Source organism: Meleagris gallopavo, chromosome 3 (genome assembly GCF_905368555.1).
Source record: "Meleagris gallopavo chromosome 3, MGAL_WU_HG_1.1, whole genome shotgun sequence".
NCBI classification, from domain to species: domain Eukaryota; kingdom Metazoa; phylum Chordata; class Aves; order Galliformes; family Phasianidae; genus Meleagris; species Meleagris gallopavo.
The window spans coordinates 70,339,546-70,361,416 of NC_139406.1; the positions used below are offsets into that span (position 1 = coordinate 70,339,546).

Consider the following 21,871-nt stretch of genomic DNA (forward strand, 5'->3'; position numbering starts at 1 on the left):
TGAATTCGGTTCATATGCCTTTAATTTACAAGGTGTTAGATACTACGTACTTGTTCCAACATCACAGAAGTACGTGTTTCACTTAGTATATTTAATGAATCAGTCTCTAAAAGTTTAATGTGAATCCATTTTTCACATGATTTGCTGTTTTTTGAGGGTTGCTTATTAACTGTTTTTATGCCAAACTCTTTCAATTCAATGGACTCAGCTTCCTATTCAGACATTTGCACTTAACTCAGCTGTCTACACTTTGATCTTTATGGTCATTTGAGACACCAAGATATCCACACTGAACTTGCAGCAATGACTCATGAGAGATTTGCAGACTTCTGGAGCAGTAGCAGCCATGCCAGGAAACTGCACAGCACCTCAAATGGCAATAGAGACTCAGCCCACAGACCTGAATTGTGCTTTTACTTCCTTGAACTAATTCTGAACCTCCAACTTCAAGTCTTTTAAAAATGAATGCCAGTGATTTACTGAAAGCAGTATGCTTTCTGATATGTTACTGATAGATGTATACGTAGAACCATGTAGATGGATACATATACAGATGTATATAAATATCAGGTCAGACTTCTTTTATTCTCCAGTTCACAGACATACTTACTAAAGGGAATCTGACTGAAAGCCACAACAGCATGAAAATGGTGTCCAGAAATAGGACCAAAGAAACTTTGTTTTAAAATAACTGATGATACAAATATTCACAAGATGACACATCACAGCTCCTTTAAAATACTATCTCTGGATAAACACAACATGAATGCACATCCAATTTTCCATGTCAGGCCAAAAGCCTCCATTAAACTTCTACTGCTAGCTTATGAAGAAATTTCTTCTACGGTACTGCAACTAGGAGTCAAAAATAACCTGAAACGCTAAGTAACATTAAAACCCAGTTATTTCAAGAAAAAACAAATTCCTGAATTTCCAATGAATAATGCTTCTCCATGAGGATTCCTGGAACTGCATATTTTTTCCTTATTTTTCAGTTAAGATGTTAACATGAACATAGCAAAACAAACTACGAAAAATATTCTGGGCCATAAAACAGAATTAAGTTACAAAGCTATATAATGCTTGGACAAAAGAAAAAGTTGTAAATACTTAGTTATTTTTCAGAGAAACAGCAATGTTTCCAAAAGTACTAATTAACATACTGACAAATGTTAACTGTTAGTGATGAATCTGCATTATATTAACAACGCAACCTCTTGTCTGATGCAACAATATGCCAGCAAAACATTCGTACATGTGTGTCCTGTATCATGTCTAAAATGCACCAAGCAATTAAAGGGTGTTTGATTTGCCATTTAATCATTAACTGCTGTGCAGAAAGTTCCAGTACATGGTTGTAGAGGTGTTCAAAAGCTATCTTTCTCAGTGTGTGTGTGTGTGTGTGTGTAAGCATAAGTGAGAGTAGACGCTCAACTACCTAGTTCTGGTTCAACTAACTCTTGGCCTCTCTGAAAACAAAGATACTCTCATAGTGATGGTGAGAAAGTAAAGGCTTCTCTTTAGTAGCCTAGCAGGATCCTTGCCAGGAGACTCCTCAGCTCAGGCAGAATTTCTGAGTGTTGAATCAAATTCTGCACAGCCACATCTACCCATGTTGCTTTCAACCACAAGGAAGACATGAATGTCCATGTAACCACTGGGAGTAGTTATGGAGACAATCTTGCTTGACTCTTTGAACATCTAGCAGGAGTATGAGCCCAGGCTTCACTTAGGGTTAATGGTCACAAAATCTTACTAAAAGAACAGCTACACTACAGCTCCTTTGGAAATATACTCTGTATGGAATTCTCACGTTAAATAGGTAAGAACCCTAAAACTGGGGGGGGGGGGGAGAGGAGGGAGGGAGAGAAAAGTCACAATTTATTTTTTTTTTAATTGTTGTCATGGTGAAACTTTAGCATATCAGGTTTTAGCCTGAAACCTTTATAATTCTTGAAAATAGGAGTCCACGATGGAAGCACCAATAGTCCCTTAAATACAGCAGCAGATGCTTCCATTATGAAGATTATTTCATGTTCTGATCGGTTCCAGTTTAAGATTATTAAATACAATTTCTTCTTGTTACTAGTAAGCCCTTTTTTTTTTATTCCTCACATCAGTGTGTTAACAACTGCACACAGCTGCCAGAATACCAAGCTCTTGTTTTTAAACAGTTCTTACCAGCTTTCTTCCAGATCTCCTCTGGCACGTATCCAGATGCAGGCCTGTGAAGGAATTCCCGATGCGATTCTACAGGAGGAGAGAGGAGAAGGGGGGGGGAAAAGAAAGAGCATGGTAAGCAACACATGGGGATCGAACCAGACTCCAAGAAACACCTTTTCCCATTCCCTGTTGCTCAGGAAAAACTGCATGGAGTTTTTCTTTATGCGGAATAAGCAGAACACTGCGACAGTCACTCAGGAATGCCACACAGACTGGATTGATGTTTAGGGCTCCAGTGTCTCATCTTAAGCCAAGCTGAGACTTGTTGGCTTTATTTTTATCCTGCAGTTTCAAGTCATCCCTGTATGACAGCTTTTAAAGCTGGCTTTGAGAGACTGACTGAGAGGTGACATGCTTCATCCTTTGTAATTACGCGTAGAAAAGAAAGAAGAAAGCGCAAGCAGCCTGTGCTTGGCACTTCTGGCTCTGCACACACAGGCCGGCTGCTGACGGCTAAGATAAAAAGCGAGATGTCAATCCCACCATCAATGAGTGATGTGCAGAGAAAGGAGGGGTGTTTCTTTATGCTCAGAGCTATGCTTTCCTGTCCCTGACCCGCGTGGGGAACTGCAGCCGTACAAGTTTGAAAAACAGAGCCTTTAACTCTAGGTTAAGCTCCCACATGCATCCACCAAGCAGCCTCACGGGAGCACAGAACTCACCCACATATTTCCATCACATTTTGACAGTTTTTGCCCCCCTCCTCTCTTTCTTCCAAGGGTTTAACCTCTGTGCCTGAGCCTAAGAACTCTGAAATCAGCAAGATCCCGTCCACACCAACTTCAAAGCCACAGGATCAGACAAGGCAGAAAAAAACCCTCACTCTGGCCTGAAATTCAGCACACAGATCCACAGCAGATGAAAGCTGCTCTTTTCAAATATGCTTTCAAATATAATTTAAAAAAATGATCAACTGTATTTTGAAGTAACGTGGGAGAAATGTTTCTAAAGATATTTATATTTACAACGCATATTATTGCCTGTGCGATAGAACTCAATTGTCGCAGTAAAATAAGTTTTTTTACATCAGAAAGGTTTTGCATCTTTGAAGAGATTTTGTCTGAAATTAAGCATCCTTTATAATGTCTGAGTTTGAATTGGGACAAAAATGCACACGCAATTCTTTTTAATTTTTACTGAATATATTCATTTTAGTATATTAAATTCATCCCAAGATATCTTGTCAGAAATTAGTCCTTTGATGATAACGGTTAACCACTGGGTTTAGCAAATTGGGTTTTATATCCCTCTATATAGACATGCAGTACTGTTTATATACAGTAGGCTACAGAAACTTGAAAAAACACATTTAGAGGCCGATGTTTGATCCTGCGGCTGGCTACCAGAGATGGGAGTGATAGGGCAGGTTCAGCAGGCAGGCAGCAGGGAATCCCGCTCCCTGCCTGCTGCTCCACAGACACAGTTTCCAGCACAGGAATCTGCAGACACCGACTGGGCAGACTGCAGCTTCCCATCTGACAGGCAGCTGAGCGGATTTCCCCAGCTCTTCTGTTTATCTCTAAAAATGAATTTTTATGGACAGAATTTCACACCTCTCAAACATGAAACAATATGGGGGGTGGGGGAGGTGTACTTAAAGTTGTGTGCAAGAATAGCTAACTATGTACGTTGGTTTAATTGACGTGGTAGAGGACGTCAGCCCCAATGCTGGAAATGTGCAAATAATTGGTATCAGTTGGCCCATATGATACTTGAGACTACAAATACAATTGTGTACACTTCTCCTGTCCTTTGGAGGTGTTAAGGCTTATGGGAACAGTACCAGTTCAGCCAGGGACAGAGAGGGCAGAAGAAAGCTCAGGAAAACTGAAGGTGAAAAAATGAAAACATTCTCATTTGCTATCCTGCATTAAACACACAGCCAGAGTCCAAATGTGGCAAAACAAAAGGTTGTTGTGTTCGCATCATGTATTTTGTGCTGAATTTTCCTGTCTGTGATTTAAGGTACTAACCATTGAGGGGGAATCACAGCCTTATTTAAGCCCTCCACCACCACAGTATTAAAAATCATAGAATCATAGATTCTATTTCAGGTTGGGAAAGATCTTAAAGATCATCGAGTCCAACCACAATCTAACCATAGTACCCTAACTCTAACATCCCTCCGCTAGATCATGTCCTGAGCACCACATCCAAATGGCTTTTAAACACATCCAGAGATGGTGACTCAACCACCTCCCTGGGGAGCCTATTCCAGTGCTTAACAACCCTTTCTGTAAAGAAGTTTTTCCCCATATCCAACCTAGACTTACCCTCGCAATGAAGAGATGTGGAGCTGATTTTTCAGTACATATGACTTTCCAAAATTGGAATCCAATGACATAAATGACCAGATTGCCAGCTAATTGTTAAAATTTCCAAAACATAAACATCAATCAAGCTCTTATTCCAACCACAAATTATTTACATGAGGAATGAGATCCTCTGCAAGAAGAATTAAATCAAGAGCTTGTGAGAGACTTTCCCATCATTTGGAATGGCACACAAGAAAAGACAAGAAGCACTTATGAAGATAATAAAATACATATTTTCCAAGCAAGACAAATATTATTAACATGACTATTGTTTAGTCAGTGGTGATGAGTCCATGAAACAATTTTCTTCTGTGGGTAAAACTACAGGATGTGACCAGAGGATGTAAGCTTTATATATGTATATATGTATATATTTTAAGCTAAGGTGTGCTTCAGGTTAAGAAACACTAAACTTAGTAAAAAAACAAAACAGTTTTAGAAGTCTAGCAAATTCCAAACAAAAGTAACACAATCAAGCACAGACACAGTCCAGCAAGGAATATAAAAAGTACATATAAGTAAGCATAGCCAGTACTCGCCTACTAAGAGTTTAAATGAATTAAAATAAGAGACTTTGAAATCTAAAGTGATTTTGGATTTTTTTTTTTTTTTTTTAATTTTAATGTCAAATATATCTTTGAGGAAAAAAGTTGCTGAACTGGCACATAAGAAAAAAGATGAAGACAAGATACAAAATTTTCTCTCCATTTTAGCACTCATACACTACTGCATAGTAGGCAAGGACATATTTTGTAAAATGTCTTTAGTGTATTCTGGATTTTTAAAAGAAATAAGAAAACATTCACACACACACACAAATCCTACAGTCAAGTATGGTGCCAGATTCCATTCCAACTACGGTGCATTAATTCTAAGAATGTTATGTCCACATGAATCATCAACTGTGAAGTGATTGACCGTGTTTCTGGTGTTCAGCAAGTAGGAATTTCTTATAGGCTACTTACTTTTGGTGGTTTTAAGATAAAGATAATTGGTACTACAAGTCGTGAAAGAGGGAAATGAGAAGAGTTTTAAGAGCAGAAATAAAAATGGGTCTGGGAAGCAAAGCAGAAAAAAAGCTAGAACCAAAAAAAGATGAACTTTCACATTATAAGAACCAAACCCAGGAAAACAGAATAGAAATACTTAAAAGGAAATTTGTGTTCAAAAAAATCTAATCCATGCCTGGAAAGATGGAATAGAAGATGAGTTGAAAATATAAAATAATGGAAGTTTTTGTCACTAGATAATGACATCCAAGCTTATAATCACAAAACAGTAAGAAATAGAGATGAACAGCTGATCATTTGAGGACCTTTTAAGTCAGAAACACGGAATGATTAACATATGAAAAATACAGAGATTTATTTGTATCTATATGTATTATATATGGAAGTTTTACTTCATTCTACCCTACAATAAATATAACAGAGTTGGTGGGACACAGGTAACAAAGAAAAAACTCCTCAGAGCAATAAATATTAAATATTCACCGCCTTTTGTTTTTATGCATCAAGCTCAGAAGCTGAGGTATAAATCTGAAGAAGTGTAATACTAAGTGAGATAACTTTGCTAACTTTGATGGAGGACATAAGTTTCAAGTATTTGTGTACATCTTTCCTTCTCTGCTCTCTAATACATTTTTGTGGCTATTGTAACACTCCTTGAACACTCATGAAATTACATTAAAAATATAGTTTTGCTCTCATTTTAAAAGACTAAGAAAAGGAAAACGACACCAGTAGTGCATTGCTGTATCATCTCCTCCTCTATCCTCAACCAAGATGCAATTTCCAGCAACTAGCAGCAGTACATACTTTCCTCTTCCATGCCACCTGTGAGTTGTTTTGCAGAGCACAACAGTGACAAGGGCAGTATAAAGAAGAGATAAAAGTTGCCCAAAGCAGTCAGAACTGAATACTGAAAATACAAATGCTGCTGGTTTCTGTGGCCACAGCCCTAGCCAGCAGCCTGCAATTCACGCTGCCACAATCTAGCCTAAACTTCCTGTGCAGCTTGTGGATTAAGAGCAATATTTAATAACATCCATGACCAGTATTACAGAGGTTTTATATTCTAGAATTATAAATCATAAATGTTACTGTGATACTGACAGCATCTCTGTTAGCTCATGTTGAGAATATGACGCGTATCGCAGCAATGCTGATTATCTGCAAAGGGCAAATGAAAAGATTTTATACGAACAGACAAATATCAGCAGGAATGCCCTAGCTAACACTGGAAGTACTAGGGTAAGCAACATTTGATAAAATATAAACAAACTCGGAAAGGATTAACTATGAAAAGTGTATTAAGAAATGGCTAACCTATGTACTTTTGACAAATTCATATACTTGAGAATTGTAGCTTCCTGGGGGCAAACCTTGCACATATTGGCACTCTTAAGTCAGAGATTTCAAATAAAACAGAAAAAAATTGTGAGATTACCATTCCAATAAATTCAACAAAATATAAACTCTGCTGCAAATCTTCTGATGTGGGCCTATACCACCTATCTAGAGCTACAGCTGCACTCAGTAAGGTTACAGATCTTGTTCATAACCCATAATGTTGAAGAACCCTCATTTTTAATTTATCCTACTGTGTGTATTTCAGTATACGTTGTCTGATATGTGTAATTATTCACTATTAGGACGAAAGTGATTCAGTCCTCTTGCAGTATGCAGTACTGAAATGCTTCAGCAGAAATGGAAGAGTCAGATGATGTATTATTTACTTCATGGACCATCACAGTTCATCAAGTGAATATATATAAAATATGAGTCATTTTTAGACTTTCATAAACATGTATTATTCAGACTAAAATGAATGGACCTATCTTACCTTCAGTACGCTATCAGAGAATAATGGCATCTTGTAAGCTGTTGTGAGTGTCTAATGCATGTATGGGATTCCATTGCATTAAAAGTGATAATAAAATATATCATTTGACTTCTTAATTAAAAATATCAACAGGAAAATGCTCATCAGATACTGTGAACCATCAAGCTCAGAATGATTTACAGAGATGTCAAATTAAAAGAAACATAAAATACACCTTGCAGGAACGGTCTACTGGTTCAAAATGACCAGAATTTTCTTCACGTTCCTTTGGATGCAACCAGCAATTCTAAACTTCAGTTTGGACTATTTCAGGAAGTTCTATCAATGAAGACTATGACATAATGCTTATAACTTATCACTCCAAGTGATGCTATTTTGATCATAAACAGAAAGAAACAAAGACACGGATACTGTAGCCATATGGCCCTTCCCCCCTCCGCTCCCCCTTGCAAGTAGAGATGACAAGATGGATTTAAAGGGTGGATTACCTCATTTAAAAATAAGTACAGGAGAGAAACGCTAACATTTACAATCCGTGCAGCAAATAGTTATATTTATATGTTGTGGCACTTTAATTAAAATATTGGAGAAATTTTTCAATCCCTTCCTCTTTGCTTCAAAGCTAAAATAAAATTCCCTAAACAGAAGAGCATCTGAAAACTCACAGGGACTGCTTCAATTTTATTATACTTCTAAATGTTTACAGTTTTCATGTAGTTAACCAGATTACTTGAGAAAATTATTAAACTTCCATAGTCTCTGTGCACTCTTGTGCTTTATATTCCAGCTGTAAAAGCCCTTCTTACCAATACTTATGACTGATGTGGATACTACAGTACTGAAGTGATCAAAGTTACATGTCCACAAGTCCAGGGGAGCAGTTTTTAATGCAAAATAACTGAAATGTGGCACATTGAAATTGGAATGGACTGATTCCAATCAGTTAAATTGTATGCACAGTGCTGCAGAGATGTCATCCACTCTTTTTAAGCAGACAGACTTTTTTCCAAAAACAGTTTTTTTCCAACCAAACATAATGATAAAATAGGGATCTGACTGTACTTCTTATCATCATTTTATCCTTTGTGAGCATGGTTGTTATGGCTATCCTTCTTGGACTGCAGATCTATAAAGTTCTGGTGAATGTCCCGAGTTTCAGTTTATTGGTGGAAATAATAAAAACACAGTTTCCTTCCACTTCTTTTACGTACAAACTATACTTAGAAGCATCGGGGCCTAGCTCTTTTTGCACTGTAGCTTTACTAGGGATGGTTGCCACTGCTTTTGATCTAGGGGTTTCCTCGAATACTTTTCCTGAAGCTGGAGATGTAACTAGCATTTCAGATGTCATATTTATGAGCCTTTCTTTACGTTACATTTAACGCTATTCGTACAAGCCATTACCTGAACACTTTTTTCTGAGAAGGGCTTCTCTAGGGATGAAGCTTATTAGTGAAGTTGGGAACAGCATTTCCATAACAGCATTTCCATCTCCTTTCACTAACTGAAGCTAATTTATAGAGTTACTGGCTCAGATCACTTGATACACACAAAAAAATGGTTTGTTTGTTATCAAGAAACAATAAATATTACAGTAAGAATCCAGAGATTTAGAAAGAGAATGATGGAGAAGGCATTAGATTTGGTTTTCTGCTTTTCTATTTACAATTAAGTCACAGATTTCATAAGTTATTTTTCAGCACAAAGGCAAAGCAGATTTAAATGAAATACACTTGTGAAACAGCATACATGTTCAATTCTGCTAATAACAATGACTTACAATGATTTTAAGTAGATAGCATTTGATATGCATAGTTTTTAAAAAGATGAATATTACTAAAACAATCATGGTTTGCTGTTCTCTTTGAAATAACAGAGAACAATAAAAAGTCTTCACCAAGATGGGAATCTTTATTTCACCTTTCACATAAAAGTGAGGGGATGAGGCAAAAGCCAACCAACATATTAATAAAATACAGAAAGCCCACAGAATAAAATCTTCTGTTTACACAGTCATCCTAGAATCGCTTTTGGAGGTTTTTTGTGTGTATGACTGTTAAGGTAGCATGAGGTGAACATCCACCTTGCTTAGTCTGCTTCTTGTAGTTGGGCACTGAGTTCTGCTGGGCTCAAAGCAAGTAGTACACCAAATTGCTCAGACAGCCCTGCACAGAATGCAGCAGTGAACACAAATATATGTGCACAGTTGAGAGGATCACAAATGTTGCTACTTCTTTCTTACATGGAAACCATCTACAGCCAAGAAATGTCCTTATCTTTATATATCTCTTCATTTCATTGCATCATAGAATGGCTGGTGTTGGAAAGGAACTTAAAGGTCATCTAGTTCCACCCCAGCCTTTCTGAAAGGTCCACCCAAACTGGCCTTAAACACCTCCAAGGATGGGACATACGCATCTTCTCTGGGTAGCTTGTGCTAGTGTCTTGCTGCCTTCTGAGCCAAGAATTTCCTCCCAGCTTCTAAACTACATCTCCCTATCATTACACTCCCTTACAATAGTCCCATTTCCTTAGAAAAGGAAAATTCCAAGTTAACTCATTTGACCTCAGAATGTTAAAGCCCTTCATTTAGAGTGCTAACAACCTGGAAGCACCTATAGATTTCCTTAATCAAGTAGGTAAGGGGGAGAGAGAGGGTCAGGCTTGGTGCAGTTCTCGCTGTTGTGCCACGAAGGCTGTCCCTCTGCTCCACCACCCTCAGACATTTCTGAAAGGAACGCAAATTATCAGGAGTCACCACCAAACCCAAACCATATCACTCGTAAATGAGGTTATTTGGGCACAGTATTATATATTAATATAAACATAGTTATAGTTAATTTAGTATTCACCAGAGATGAATATTGTATTCCTACTAGAAAAGAATCAGGTGAGCAAATGCAAACACTATCTACCATTTAGCTGAGCGGAAATGGGACCAGAAAGCAATATTTAATGAGGATACTGTACCTAATGTAACTGGATCTGGATTCACTGGACTCTGCTGTCTGGAATGACTGCTGCTGCTGTTACCACCTTTTTTTAAATCTTCTGCATCACTGTACCGCCGTATCCAGTAATTAAGCTCCTCACGGTCTGCTTCTTGACATCGCCGAAGTACAGTGAGAGATCGCCTAGTTTTTTCCACCATGTCCATTATACAGTTTAACAGCTAGCCACAGCAGAGAGTGGGGCAGAGAAATAAAAAAGAATATTTTATTCATAAATTGACACTAAAATAAAGAAAATACTTATATGCTTAGTGCTTGGGCTTTAAGAATGAAGGTGAAGGTGTCTCTCTCTGTTTTTCTAAACATACCTGAAAAAATCTAGTCTTAAGAATAATGATTCCTTCTTTAACTCATTATCTTAAACTGTAAAGATACAGATTCTTGGAAGAAAGGGAAAAGAAGTAAACTGAAAGGACTGTAGTACCATCACCAGTATCACACAGCACCACAAAGGCCTGGTGATGTGACCCAGAACTGATGTTTACAAATGTTTTAAGAGCTAACAATCTCCAATTCACCAGTTCTAAAACTGACGGCCACATGTCTCATACTGAGTGCCTATAGAGCAGAGTCCTTTCCCCATTTGGTAGTCTGTAATAACTAGGATACTGCAATTTGTACACACATTTGAACAGGAAGGCCTAATATGAGCTACCTAACAGGGAACGTCAAGCCCCCAGCTTTAATCAACAGTATCTTCCAAACAAATTCCTGTCTTAGAGGGCTCCTTTTAGACAGTTATACATAAGCACATTTAGCCCTTACATGGTCAAGGTGTTTCCACTCTTCTGCCCATTCTCTGTCTGTTAGTCTGTGATCAATCATTTCTTCTTGACGTGTGCCATGCAACCCTGCCAAAAAGGAGCAAATCATGTTTACAGTGCTGGAAGTCCTCTAGGGGGAAAGAAAAAAAGAAAGAAGAGCCCACTGAATATATGTGGCTATCTACATATCACATATCAGCTGGTCTAGTATGTGGAATACCACTACAAAAATAAACAGATGCTTAAAAACTACATTAAAAGTTGTCGTTATAGTTTTCCTCACACTAGATGCTACTGTTTTACTCAACATACTGTCTTCAATTCTGCAAGTTCTGCAGGCTGTAAGATAACCTCTCAAATATAGCTATAACTCTTTCTGAAATATACAGTAATATAATGCAGTATATCATTTTTCATTTGCACTTCTTGAAGAAGTCAGAAAGACAATTATTTAGGAACTGTATCAAATATTAGCTGCACTTCAAAAGTTGAAAAAATATTAGTGTAAACTTAAAGTTATTTCACTAAATGCAGTAATTGCTACCATATCAACAGAGCATCATTAAGGGTTCATCCCTTCACAGATGTTTTAAACAACATGTGGTTAAAATGCAGCACATAAAACACAGCAGCTGACAACATGGTAGAACCAAGTCAGTATTTATTATCAACACTCAGAGGAACTGACACTTGCTTCTTGTTTAGCCTCCTCTATACAGATGCTGAATATTTGTAAACGTTCCTCTTTTATTGAAGATTTGTTTAAAAGAAGCCAAGAACAGTATGTGCAGATGTGAAGCAAGCTAGGCAAATCCAAGAGCATCGGCCACCCCTGTAACCCAACGCATGCTGCAGCAAGTCCTGCATAGGGTGTGGTGCTTCTGCTGTACACATCTGCAGATATCCCCACATTCCAGTGCACTGAAAGCAAGCTATACCAATTTGTTTTACTGTCCCAAATGAGATATTAGAAGAAAATTAAGATGATCCACCTATCCTTGCTTGGCAGACACCTGAGCATCCATGTTATCTATGCAGCTGTAAGAGCAGGGGGTCCTCCTTCTAATGCTCTTGCTTTACAGTGTATTAAACACACAATGCAGTCCATTTTTACAAATATAAATCTGCAATAAAACCAAGAAGAGCAGCTAGATGGACAAACAGCAAAAAAGGCTACATCCAAAGGACAGGTATATTTTATCAGAAAAAGAAAAAGAAAAAGAAAAAAGAAAAAAGAAAAAAGAAAAAAGAAAAAAGAAAAAAGAAAAAAGAAAAAAGAAAAAAGAAAAAAGAAAAAAGAAAAAAGAAAAAAGAAAAAGAAAAAGAAAAAGAAAAAGAAAAAGAAAAAGAAAAAGAAAAAGAAAAAGAAAAAGAAGAAGAAGAAGAAGAAGAAGAAGAAGAAAACCACCTGTTCAAAACTCAGAATAATTACAAAGGAAAAAAGAAACCTCAAAAAGCAATGCAGAAAATCAACATGCCTTACCCATAGGTCTGTTTCTGTCCCTGAGGTCCCTGTGGTTGGGGTGTCTGTATGAGTCCCTGTAGTGGTGGGCAATGGCCATATCATCCAAACGATAATGCTGAGGTGGAGGTGGGGTGGGATGAGGCAGACCATTGGGCTGATAAGATAAGCCATTATTTGGACTGTACCGCTGGCCTGGGCTAATAGTGCAGGGCCGCTTGCTTGGATGCTCTGAGTGCAAAGGCTCTCTGTCAAAGCCGTTTTCTTTGGTTCTGAAAAATAAAAGAAAGGAATCTTAATTCACTTTGTGAACAGAGCTGTTCAGGTACACTCATGCCCACCTACACAGGGAACTTTAGGATCTTTGCTCCAAATAAGAGGTACAGAATATTTTGTAAGACTACTTTATTCAAAACATACAATGGACGCTATTCACCTAATCTAACTGCCCCCATAAATTCGAGAAATACTAGCAGTCACCCTTCAGTGGGACAGCTTTAAGAGCTGGGCCAGAGAGGATACTGTTCACCCAAATCACCTGATGACTTGATGGTTACTCACGTAACTGTAGAACTGAAGCAGTCAACCGATACATGAAGCCAGAGGCCAAGCAAGGATCACAATATATTTTTAATGACTCTTGGCATGATGGAATCTGTTTGCAATAACTTTCAATAGGTAGTGATGTTTTTGACACCTCTCCAAGACAATTTTTTAAATTTAGTTGTCAGCGTACATCTTCTTTGCACGTATCTACTCAAACTCAACATTCAGATTTTTCAATTGTAATGTTACTATGCAAGCAAAATATGGATTCTTCTGTACGTACAAGCCAAGCTATTTCTTTGTGAAAGTATCCTATGCTAATGATGTCCCTAACAAAGATGGGGAAAGAAATCAGAAACTGTAAATTGACCTCCCTGACATTCTTAGATAGCTCAGTGTAGGAAAAGCAAATCAGAAAACTGTGGCAAGGAGGAAAACAATCAAAGGAAATCCAAGTTTGATTTTTTATGCAATAGTGGATGGCAAAATTACTACTGTACTATTATTGTACAAATGTTTGTAGTTGCTCCTTACTCTACAGGTACTTCTGTGTCTTTTCTAGGAATGCTCTATATTTAATTAACTGTAATTCACTGCTCTATATAGGACAAAGCATCAGCATATTGATAATGCTTTGTTGGGGAAAATTCTTATTTTGCTTGTGTTATGGAAGATACTGACATCGTCTTGCTAACCCTTCATGTTAATAAAATTAAATTCCTGATAATTACAAATGGCTTATAAGAAGCACAGCTCTAGGTGCTGTGAGTATCCTTCTCCTTGTTGAGAAGCACAAGAGCTTCTTCAAACAAAAAGATTTTGTTAACAGTTATTGAAGCTGGCCCTTATGCTCAGGTACCTTCCATGTGAATTCACTGTTAAGAGATGCTGAGGGTTCCGCCACCACATCATCACTTTCAAAAGGCTCAAAACAATCACAATAATTTCATTTTCTTCTCAGTCAAAATTAGAGATATTCTAACATTGTGGGTTTCTCTTCTCTTAAAAATATCCTACATTTACTTTGTAGGCAGCTGTCATAAATGTAGAACCATTACATGACATGCTCACGTGCCATACAATCTTTTCTAGCAGTCACAGAGGATGACTAATTAACAAAAAGTCTTTTCCAGTTAATGTATTTAAAATCATGTTATTTATATCCACGCATTCATTCACCAAAATAAAAACTCATATTGGTCCAAGTTCCTTTGCTTTACTGTAGTAGCATGTAAACTTCAGAAGTTGTAAACAAAATATAGTGAACACTTTGTTCATGACATGTCATGAACAAATTACTAAAATGTGTTGTCTCCTCAGGTGTCAGTTTTTCTCTCTTGCAGTGACTGATGGTTCCCAGTGTTATTACAGAAACAGATTGATCTTTTTAATGAGCTAGTTTAATAGACTCCAAAATCTCACCGTGGCTGCTCATCCGTGTCAGACCATATGCACCAAGAAAACATTCAGTAAAACACGAAGCTCTGCTGTCAGATTGCTCTATAAAACCTCACATACAGTAGCTTGGATAGGCAGATAAATAACTAGAACTAGAAAATGCATATGCCAAAAAGACTCTGAAATTATAAGCAGTGAGAATTACTGAAGATATATTTTCCTTAACAAAAAATGAAGAGGTGCATGTATTTATCTACAACACACTCACTCTACTTCCTTCACTTAATCCCTTACTGAATTTTATGTCTGTTGGAGTCAACAGTATGCAGGTATCTGTGCCTGAAAGAATAATGTAAATACGGAAGGATATGTGTGTATATTTTCTCATATACATGTGCGTGTGTAATCCATACACACACACATCTATATATGATATACATGATAAATGGTGATGTATGATGATATATAATGGGATATATATCCCATTTCCCATGGGAAGTGAAAAAATAACACATTTACTCTAGTGACAGACACATCTCCAAACAAAATTGTTCCAACCACACTTAGTTCTCCTTGAAAGATGTTGCCTTTCAGGCACTTTTTGCCACATATTTTAGTAACAGGGTCATAGAAATCCCTCCTCTAAAAAGACACCTATTATCTTCCACTGTATATTTATTAGTATATTTGAAATCTACTTAGACATCTCAACAAAAGATCTATGCTTCCTCCTGCTGCTCTGTAAACAATTACAATAATGTATACCCTAATAAGTATCAAGCTAGACAAGTATTTGGTTTCTATACTTGGTCTAGGCATGCTCTGACAGTTTTTTTGTGGTTTATTTAAGCACATATATATATACACAATATATATATATATATATATATATATATACACAATATATATATATATACACACACATTCATATGTACATTATATGTATATATATACACACACACACACATCCATTATATTTATATTTTTATATACTATATATAATTTATATATTATATATAGTATATTATACATAGTGTGTGTGTGTGTATATAATATTTATATTTTATTATAATTTATTTATTTATTTATTGTATTATTTCAATGATAGCCAACAGTGATCCAGGAACTATTAACCAATGATGGGGTTTGATTCTGCAGACAAAGAAACGAAAAGCACAACTATCCTCAAGCTCAAGAAGCTATTCTAATGGTTGAAGTGGGCAGTTTTTCCAGGTCTTTTAAGATAATAATCAGAGAACCTGGCAGTAAAATAAATAAATAGATAGATAGATAGATAAATAAATAAAGAGATAAATAAATAGAAGCTGTGTGTCTCTGAAATGCCCTTGCCCCGAGAATTAAGGTGCCTAATTCCAAGTGGGCATTCTCAGAAGCTGCCAGGCAGCTAAAAGCTTCAGCTGCTTGCATGCTTGCACCAAGCAGCACAAAGCACAAGTTCTGCCACCTGATGTGCTCCCACATGAGCAACTTCCCAAAGCTTACTCTCCACATTTCTCTCCTGGCTGCACTATGACATGGAAAGGAATTGGAGACTCCCTGAGCTGGTAGGAGCTGGAGAGTAACCTCAGCTGTAAAGGCAATAGCATCATGAACAGAGGCTTTCAAAGCAACTATGTATATTAGCATAGAAACAAAATCCATAAAACAGACTGAAATATCCCCAGGTCACAGTTTTAATTATAAGACTTTAAAATCCAATATTCTCCTGATCTGACGATCCCACTGTGAGCAACTCCTCATGCCCTTTCTACTCTAAGACTCATAGGGGTCCTTTCACAACTTTCGCAAAGTTCTCAGACTGGTCTTCACCTTCACCATCCATCTCTCCCATACAACAGGTGAGATGGCACTTACCACAAAACCACTGCAATTCATCATATCAAACTGAACACTAGTGGAAAAACAAAGGAATACTGTATTGCTCATTTTCTCTTTATGGTCATATGGGAGAAGCAACTAAAACTGCTATTAACAGCAAAAACTAAGCTAAGGCTATCAGAAAGGTGCGTCCCACCCCACCTTCATACTTTGCCAAGCCTCACAGGCTTTTCAGGTAATTCAATATATTTACAGGAGAAACATCATGTCTATTACTGACACTGGACAATATCATGCTGATATTTAAATCAGTCACAGGATCTACAAGATTTTAAGAGGACTTTTTTCCCTACAGTGTATACATGTTCTGGTAAGCTACTCTGCAAAGACCAAGAGATGCAGCAGAACTGCCCTGAACAGAACTGCAGCTGAAGTTTTGGAAATGTTATCTCTTTACACGGCTCAAGATCTTGCCTAGATTGAAAAGGACCACAATGACCATCCAGTTTCAACCCCCCTGCTATGTGCAGGGTAACCTGACCAGGCTGCCCAGAGCCACATCCAGCCTGGCCTTGAATGCCTCTCCAGGGATGGGGCATCCACAACCTCCTTAGGCAGCCTGAAGTCCTGGCTCCACGCAGGACCACCCAGAATTCAAACCCTTTGCCTGAGAGTACTGCCCAAACACTCCTTTGAACTCTGTCAGCTCAGGGCTGTGCCCAACTGCTCTGGGCACTGTTCCATGCTCACCACTCTCTGGTGCAGAATGTTTTGCTGATATCCAATCTGATATCCGAATTTGTGCCATCACAGCCAGTTTCCATCAAAAAGCATATAAGAACTGCAATCTATGTAGAATCTATGTAGAATTGCAGTCCTTCCTGACTTTGTAAACCTTCATCTTAATTCCTTTATAAGGTAACTAGGATGTCTGCAATGCCTTGTGTGTGCAGCTACCTAGACTGGGCAGAACAGCATTATAACAGCTTTCTATATTATAAAGGCCTGCGGCAAACAAAACTAAGAATAAATTCAATATTTGTTCCTCCCAAAGGTAACATTTATATGTTAAATGAATTTCTAACAGTAGCACAAGACCATGGTCAACAAGAAATGACCACAATGGTCTTTTTCTTGTACTAAACAAAGAACTTTAGTCAAATAGGAAAAAGAGAAAATTGTTCCATACCCCTGAAACTACACACAGGCGCTTGCTCTGTTTCTGCACAGACTCTCAGCTCAACAAGTCAACAGATTTCAGCGTACATTTCTTGCGTTTGGAACAAATCTTAAGCACATCCTTATGCTGTGCATAAAACATGGCACAGCAGAAAAACTCAAATCCCTGACTGCACTCTGGAGCATCCTAATATCCGTGTTTAGCCATCTTCACCGTATTTACTATTTGTCCAAGAAATTACTTATGAAGTTGGAGTGATTTACTCCATGCTTCACAGAAAAACTGAAGCAAATGGTTACTAATGGCACTAACTGGTCCGTGTTACTTCTATGTAGGGATGGCCATGTTGTGCCCTCAGATGATTTTACTGCATAAGTCAGTGTGTGCATATATATAAATGTACAAGTACACAAAGACAATCTGGATGCTACACAACTGTCACAAAGGAAAGACCTGCACCCAGGGCAGAGAATCCCAGAACTCCAGGATGGCTGAGGCTGGCAGGGCCCTCTGGATCCCTCAGAACCACCCCTGCTCCAGCAGTGACACCTGGAGCAGGGGCTCAGGCCCATGGCCAGGCACTTTCTGAAGGTCTCCAAGGAGGAGACCCCACAGACTGTGGGCAACCTGTGCCAGTGCTCTGGCACTGCAAAGCACAGCAGTGCTGCCTGGTGCTCAGAGAGAGCAGTTTGTGCCCACTGCCTCTTGTCCTGGCACTGGACTTCCCAGCCCAGCTCCCCAGCCCACCCCTTGCTGGCAAGGCTAAGCGTGCTGCACCCAACAGACACAGCCATTCTCACCTGTCTGGAGTTCGCCTCTTCCCGTTTTCGTTCACATCGAGAAGCAGCTCTGAGGAGTCAACAGGTGAGGTGGTGCTGGCATCCAGAAGCAGCTGTTCGTGCTGAGCGAGGTACTGGGCTGGGTTCTGCTTGGCTAGCCTTGCACAGTGCAGCAGCTCCCGCTGCAGCAGGGGCAGATTGGCCTGCAAGGACATAGCACACATCAAGGCCAGGTAGTTCACATGCAGTTTCAACAAGGACAAGTGAAAAAAAACTATCAATGGGAAACACACTCTGGGATGAATCTGTTGCATGAATCCTGAATTAGATTTGAAATGGTTGGCTGCCTGAAATCAGACAGCTTCACTACAGGTCAGGTAGTATGCATGAAAGAAAGGGAATTCTCACAAAAACAAAACAAACCTGCAAATGCCATGAGAAAACCAGGTCTGAATTCTACACATTTAACAGGAAAAAACACCGCCCTGGTTAATTTCATCTTCTGCCTTACTATCCAGAACCTAAGCTCCTATGGAGCAGCTCTGCTTGCTTTTGTTTGTTTTCCCATGACAAACCCTTTTTGCTGTCTCCATTCAGACTGCAGTTAGCACTTCAGAAACCATAGGATGCATGTCTCCGTAAGCTACCTTTGTCACCATCCTTCAAGAACAGAACTGCCCTCAGCCTTCCCCAACACGCTCACAGTCATAAGATAAAGACTATAATAAAATCTCATGTTCCAGACCTCCAGCTAATCACCTGGAGGGCCACATCCCTGTTTCATGTCACATGCAGCCTGAAGTAATTTTTATTTCTTCTCTCAAGACCCCACTGAGAGTTGTTGGACAGTTGGACAGTACCAGTTCTCAAAAGAGTATTGAAAAAGCTGATTGATCCCCAGGTGGCAGGTTTTCCATATTGAGCAACACTTCTCATCTGATTTGGGACTGGGATAGAACCATATGTCCTTTCCCTTGGAGACGACATTTATACATCTTGGGAAACTTCTTCCTCTCCTTTCAGCACATGCATAAATACTAAGACAACTCAGCCATTTCTTACCTACATATTTGTGCTTCAAGGTAATGTGCACATCCTTCCTTCTTCCACGCCCAGTGCACAGTAAATGTTGCCTGGGGCTTTTCAAGTATTAGACTACATTTCATGGTTTTTAGTAACTAGATGGGAGACAAAGAACTCTCATGGTTCCCTTGCTTTTAAAGAAATTCCTTCAAGAATTTTTTTTTTTTTTCTTTGAATAGGAGAATAGTTCTTAAGGCAAAAGATTCTGAATCTAATGTGCAGCAAATCAAGCTAAAAAGAACAAAAGGAAGATGTCCTCAAAAAGTTTTGAGCACAAGGGCTTGGGAGATTGCTATGCTAGTACTGTAACGACGGCAGATGCTCCAGGCACCTGTTGCTGTACCATAAGAGAAAATTCCCTGTGTAACAAAAGTGCCAGAACAGGGTTAATAACTATGAAGCTTTTTAACAGGATAAAAAAGTAATATCAGCAACTGCTATCACTTACTCATCTTAGGATATGAAGAAAGACAGTTCTGGAACATGAAGTCTTGTCAGACCTCCACAGAACACAAATGTTTTGTGAAACCATGAAAGAAGTATCTTCTTACTGGTACTATCAGTCTCTCACTTGGTTTTGTCTAGGGTTGCCACATAACAGGGGGAGATAATAAACAAAAGGAACCTATACTTTTAGGGTTTAGTGGACATGGTGATGATGGGTTGGTAGTTGGGACTAGATGACCTTAGAGATCTTTTCCAACCTTAATGACTCTATGATTCTATACTCATACATGGGTACTTCTAGCTCCTGGAGTCAACCAAATTTTAAGCTGGCTAGCAAAACCTTTGATCTATTTTAATTCTTTTCCTCCTAAAAAAAAGTTTATTCTTCCTATTTAACCATGAACATGCAAATTTGTAATTACATTTATCTTTTTTTCTAAAAGCACTGAACATTTTTTACATGCAAAGAACATCTATTTTTTAGAAGTTATTATAGGAAACTAATTATGTGCCTTGTAGTTTAGAATATGTCTGGGTTTGTAATAGTACCAAGTAGCATTCTAATGAAAATTTAAAATATAAGTGAAGAAAAGCAGCATTTGAAAGCATTTAGTTCAACCCAACTGCTTACAGTCTGCTCAAAACATAAATATAAAAAAAGCTTAACAAACCACACAACAAAACATTATTGGTTTATCAGGGAAAATATAATAACAACAACAACAACAATAATAATAATAGTACCACCAAAACACGGAAAACTCTCTATGTCTAGATGAAGTGTATAGCCTGCTACTGGTCACCATGGCTGTAATGAACAAGAACTAGTTTTTAGGAAGCTGGCAGCACTGACATTCTCCATACTGTGAGCAAGAAGAGATCAAGCTCCTAAGGAAACTCAAGTGTACTTATAGATTCTGAAATTCAAATGGCCTTGGACAGAGAGGTTTATGCAGATACTCAAGCTGACAGCAGAAGTAGCTCTGGCAAAGTGCAGTTGCACATTTCTGCAAATGTCACTGCTGGTGCCTGCAGACAGACTTGGATACCTCTATATGTGACGGATACAAACCAATTGCAGACCAGAAGCCAGATAGCTATATTCGAATAGTACTGCCTGGAAAAAAAACAAAAACCATGATATTACTAGCTTACTGTCCCCTACAATTTTGTACTTCATTCACTGGAAAATGTTCCTACTCTGCTTTGGATTGAGTTATGTGATGAGTCAAGGCTGCTTGGTCTGCTTCCTCTGCTCTGGACCCACCTAGGGACATGTGTTAGTGGGCATGGCGGTGATGGGTTGGCAGTTGGACTTGATGATCTTAGAGGTCTTTTGCAACCTCAATCATTCTATGATTGTATCCTTCAAGATTTAGGTAGTGTGTCTTAGCCTGCTACATTAGTTTTAGAGGATTCTGTTTTTTTTTCCCCAGCTGTCAGATCTGTTTTCCACGTTTAAATGAGCTGTTCTAACCTGAAAACAAGCCATTATTTGTGCACCTGCAAAAGAAGCTATCAGCTCTAAAAGGCTGTTTTATCATTTCAGTGCTCATTCCAGGTAATTAGCTAATAATCTTCCATTGTTGGTGTTCCTACTTTCTTCAGAATTTTAGCAACAGAAATATTTCAGTATTATAATTTAAATAAAAATGGTTTCATTAGACTACAGCATATTGAGGCTCTGATACAAGTTTTTATAAGTGCCATTTTAAATAAATGACTTACAGCTATAGTTTAGAAAGAAAAGATTTAAATTGGGAAGAATGTTTGTTCAGAGAACACAGCTTAACTCAAAATCATCAAATCACATATTGATATTGACACTTTGAACAAATATGTACAACACTTCTACTGAAAAGAAGTGTTGGCAGTACTGAAAAAGCACCACTTAATTTAATAGACTAAATCCTGCCTGATGTAAATATAGAAAATGTGTCCAAAATGCTCCCAACCAGCGAAGGTTTCTGCAGGTACACA

At 38.2% G+C, this 21,871-nt stretch overlaps 1 protein-coding gene across 5 annotated transcripts in view; it reads right to left on the bottom strand.

Moving 5' to 3' along the window:
- Positions 1 to 21,871, bottom strand: part of RUNX1T1 (RUNX1 partner transcriptional co-repressor 1) — a 109,467-nt gene that overhangs the window by 16,599 nt on the left and 70,997 nt on the right. For all 5 annotated transcript variants that reach the window (XM_085221401.1, XM_085221405.1, XM_085221402.1 and 2 more), the window contains 5 exons: positions 18,383 to 18,564; positions 12,641 to 12,891; positions 11,159 to 11,244; positions 10,353 to 10,554; positions 2,182 to 2,250 (listed from right to left, as the gene is read on the bottom strand). In XM_085221401.1, the coding sequence (XP_085077527.1) occupies positions 2,182 to 2,250; positions 10,353 to 10,554; positions 11,159 to 11,244; positions 12,641 to 12,891; positions 18,383 to 18,564 (790 nt within the window). The remainder of the gene's footprint in view (positions 1 to 2,181; positions 2,251 to 10,352; positions 10,555 to 11,158; positions 11,245 to 12,640; positions 12,892 to 18,382; positions 18,565 to 21,871) is intronic.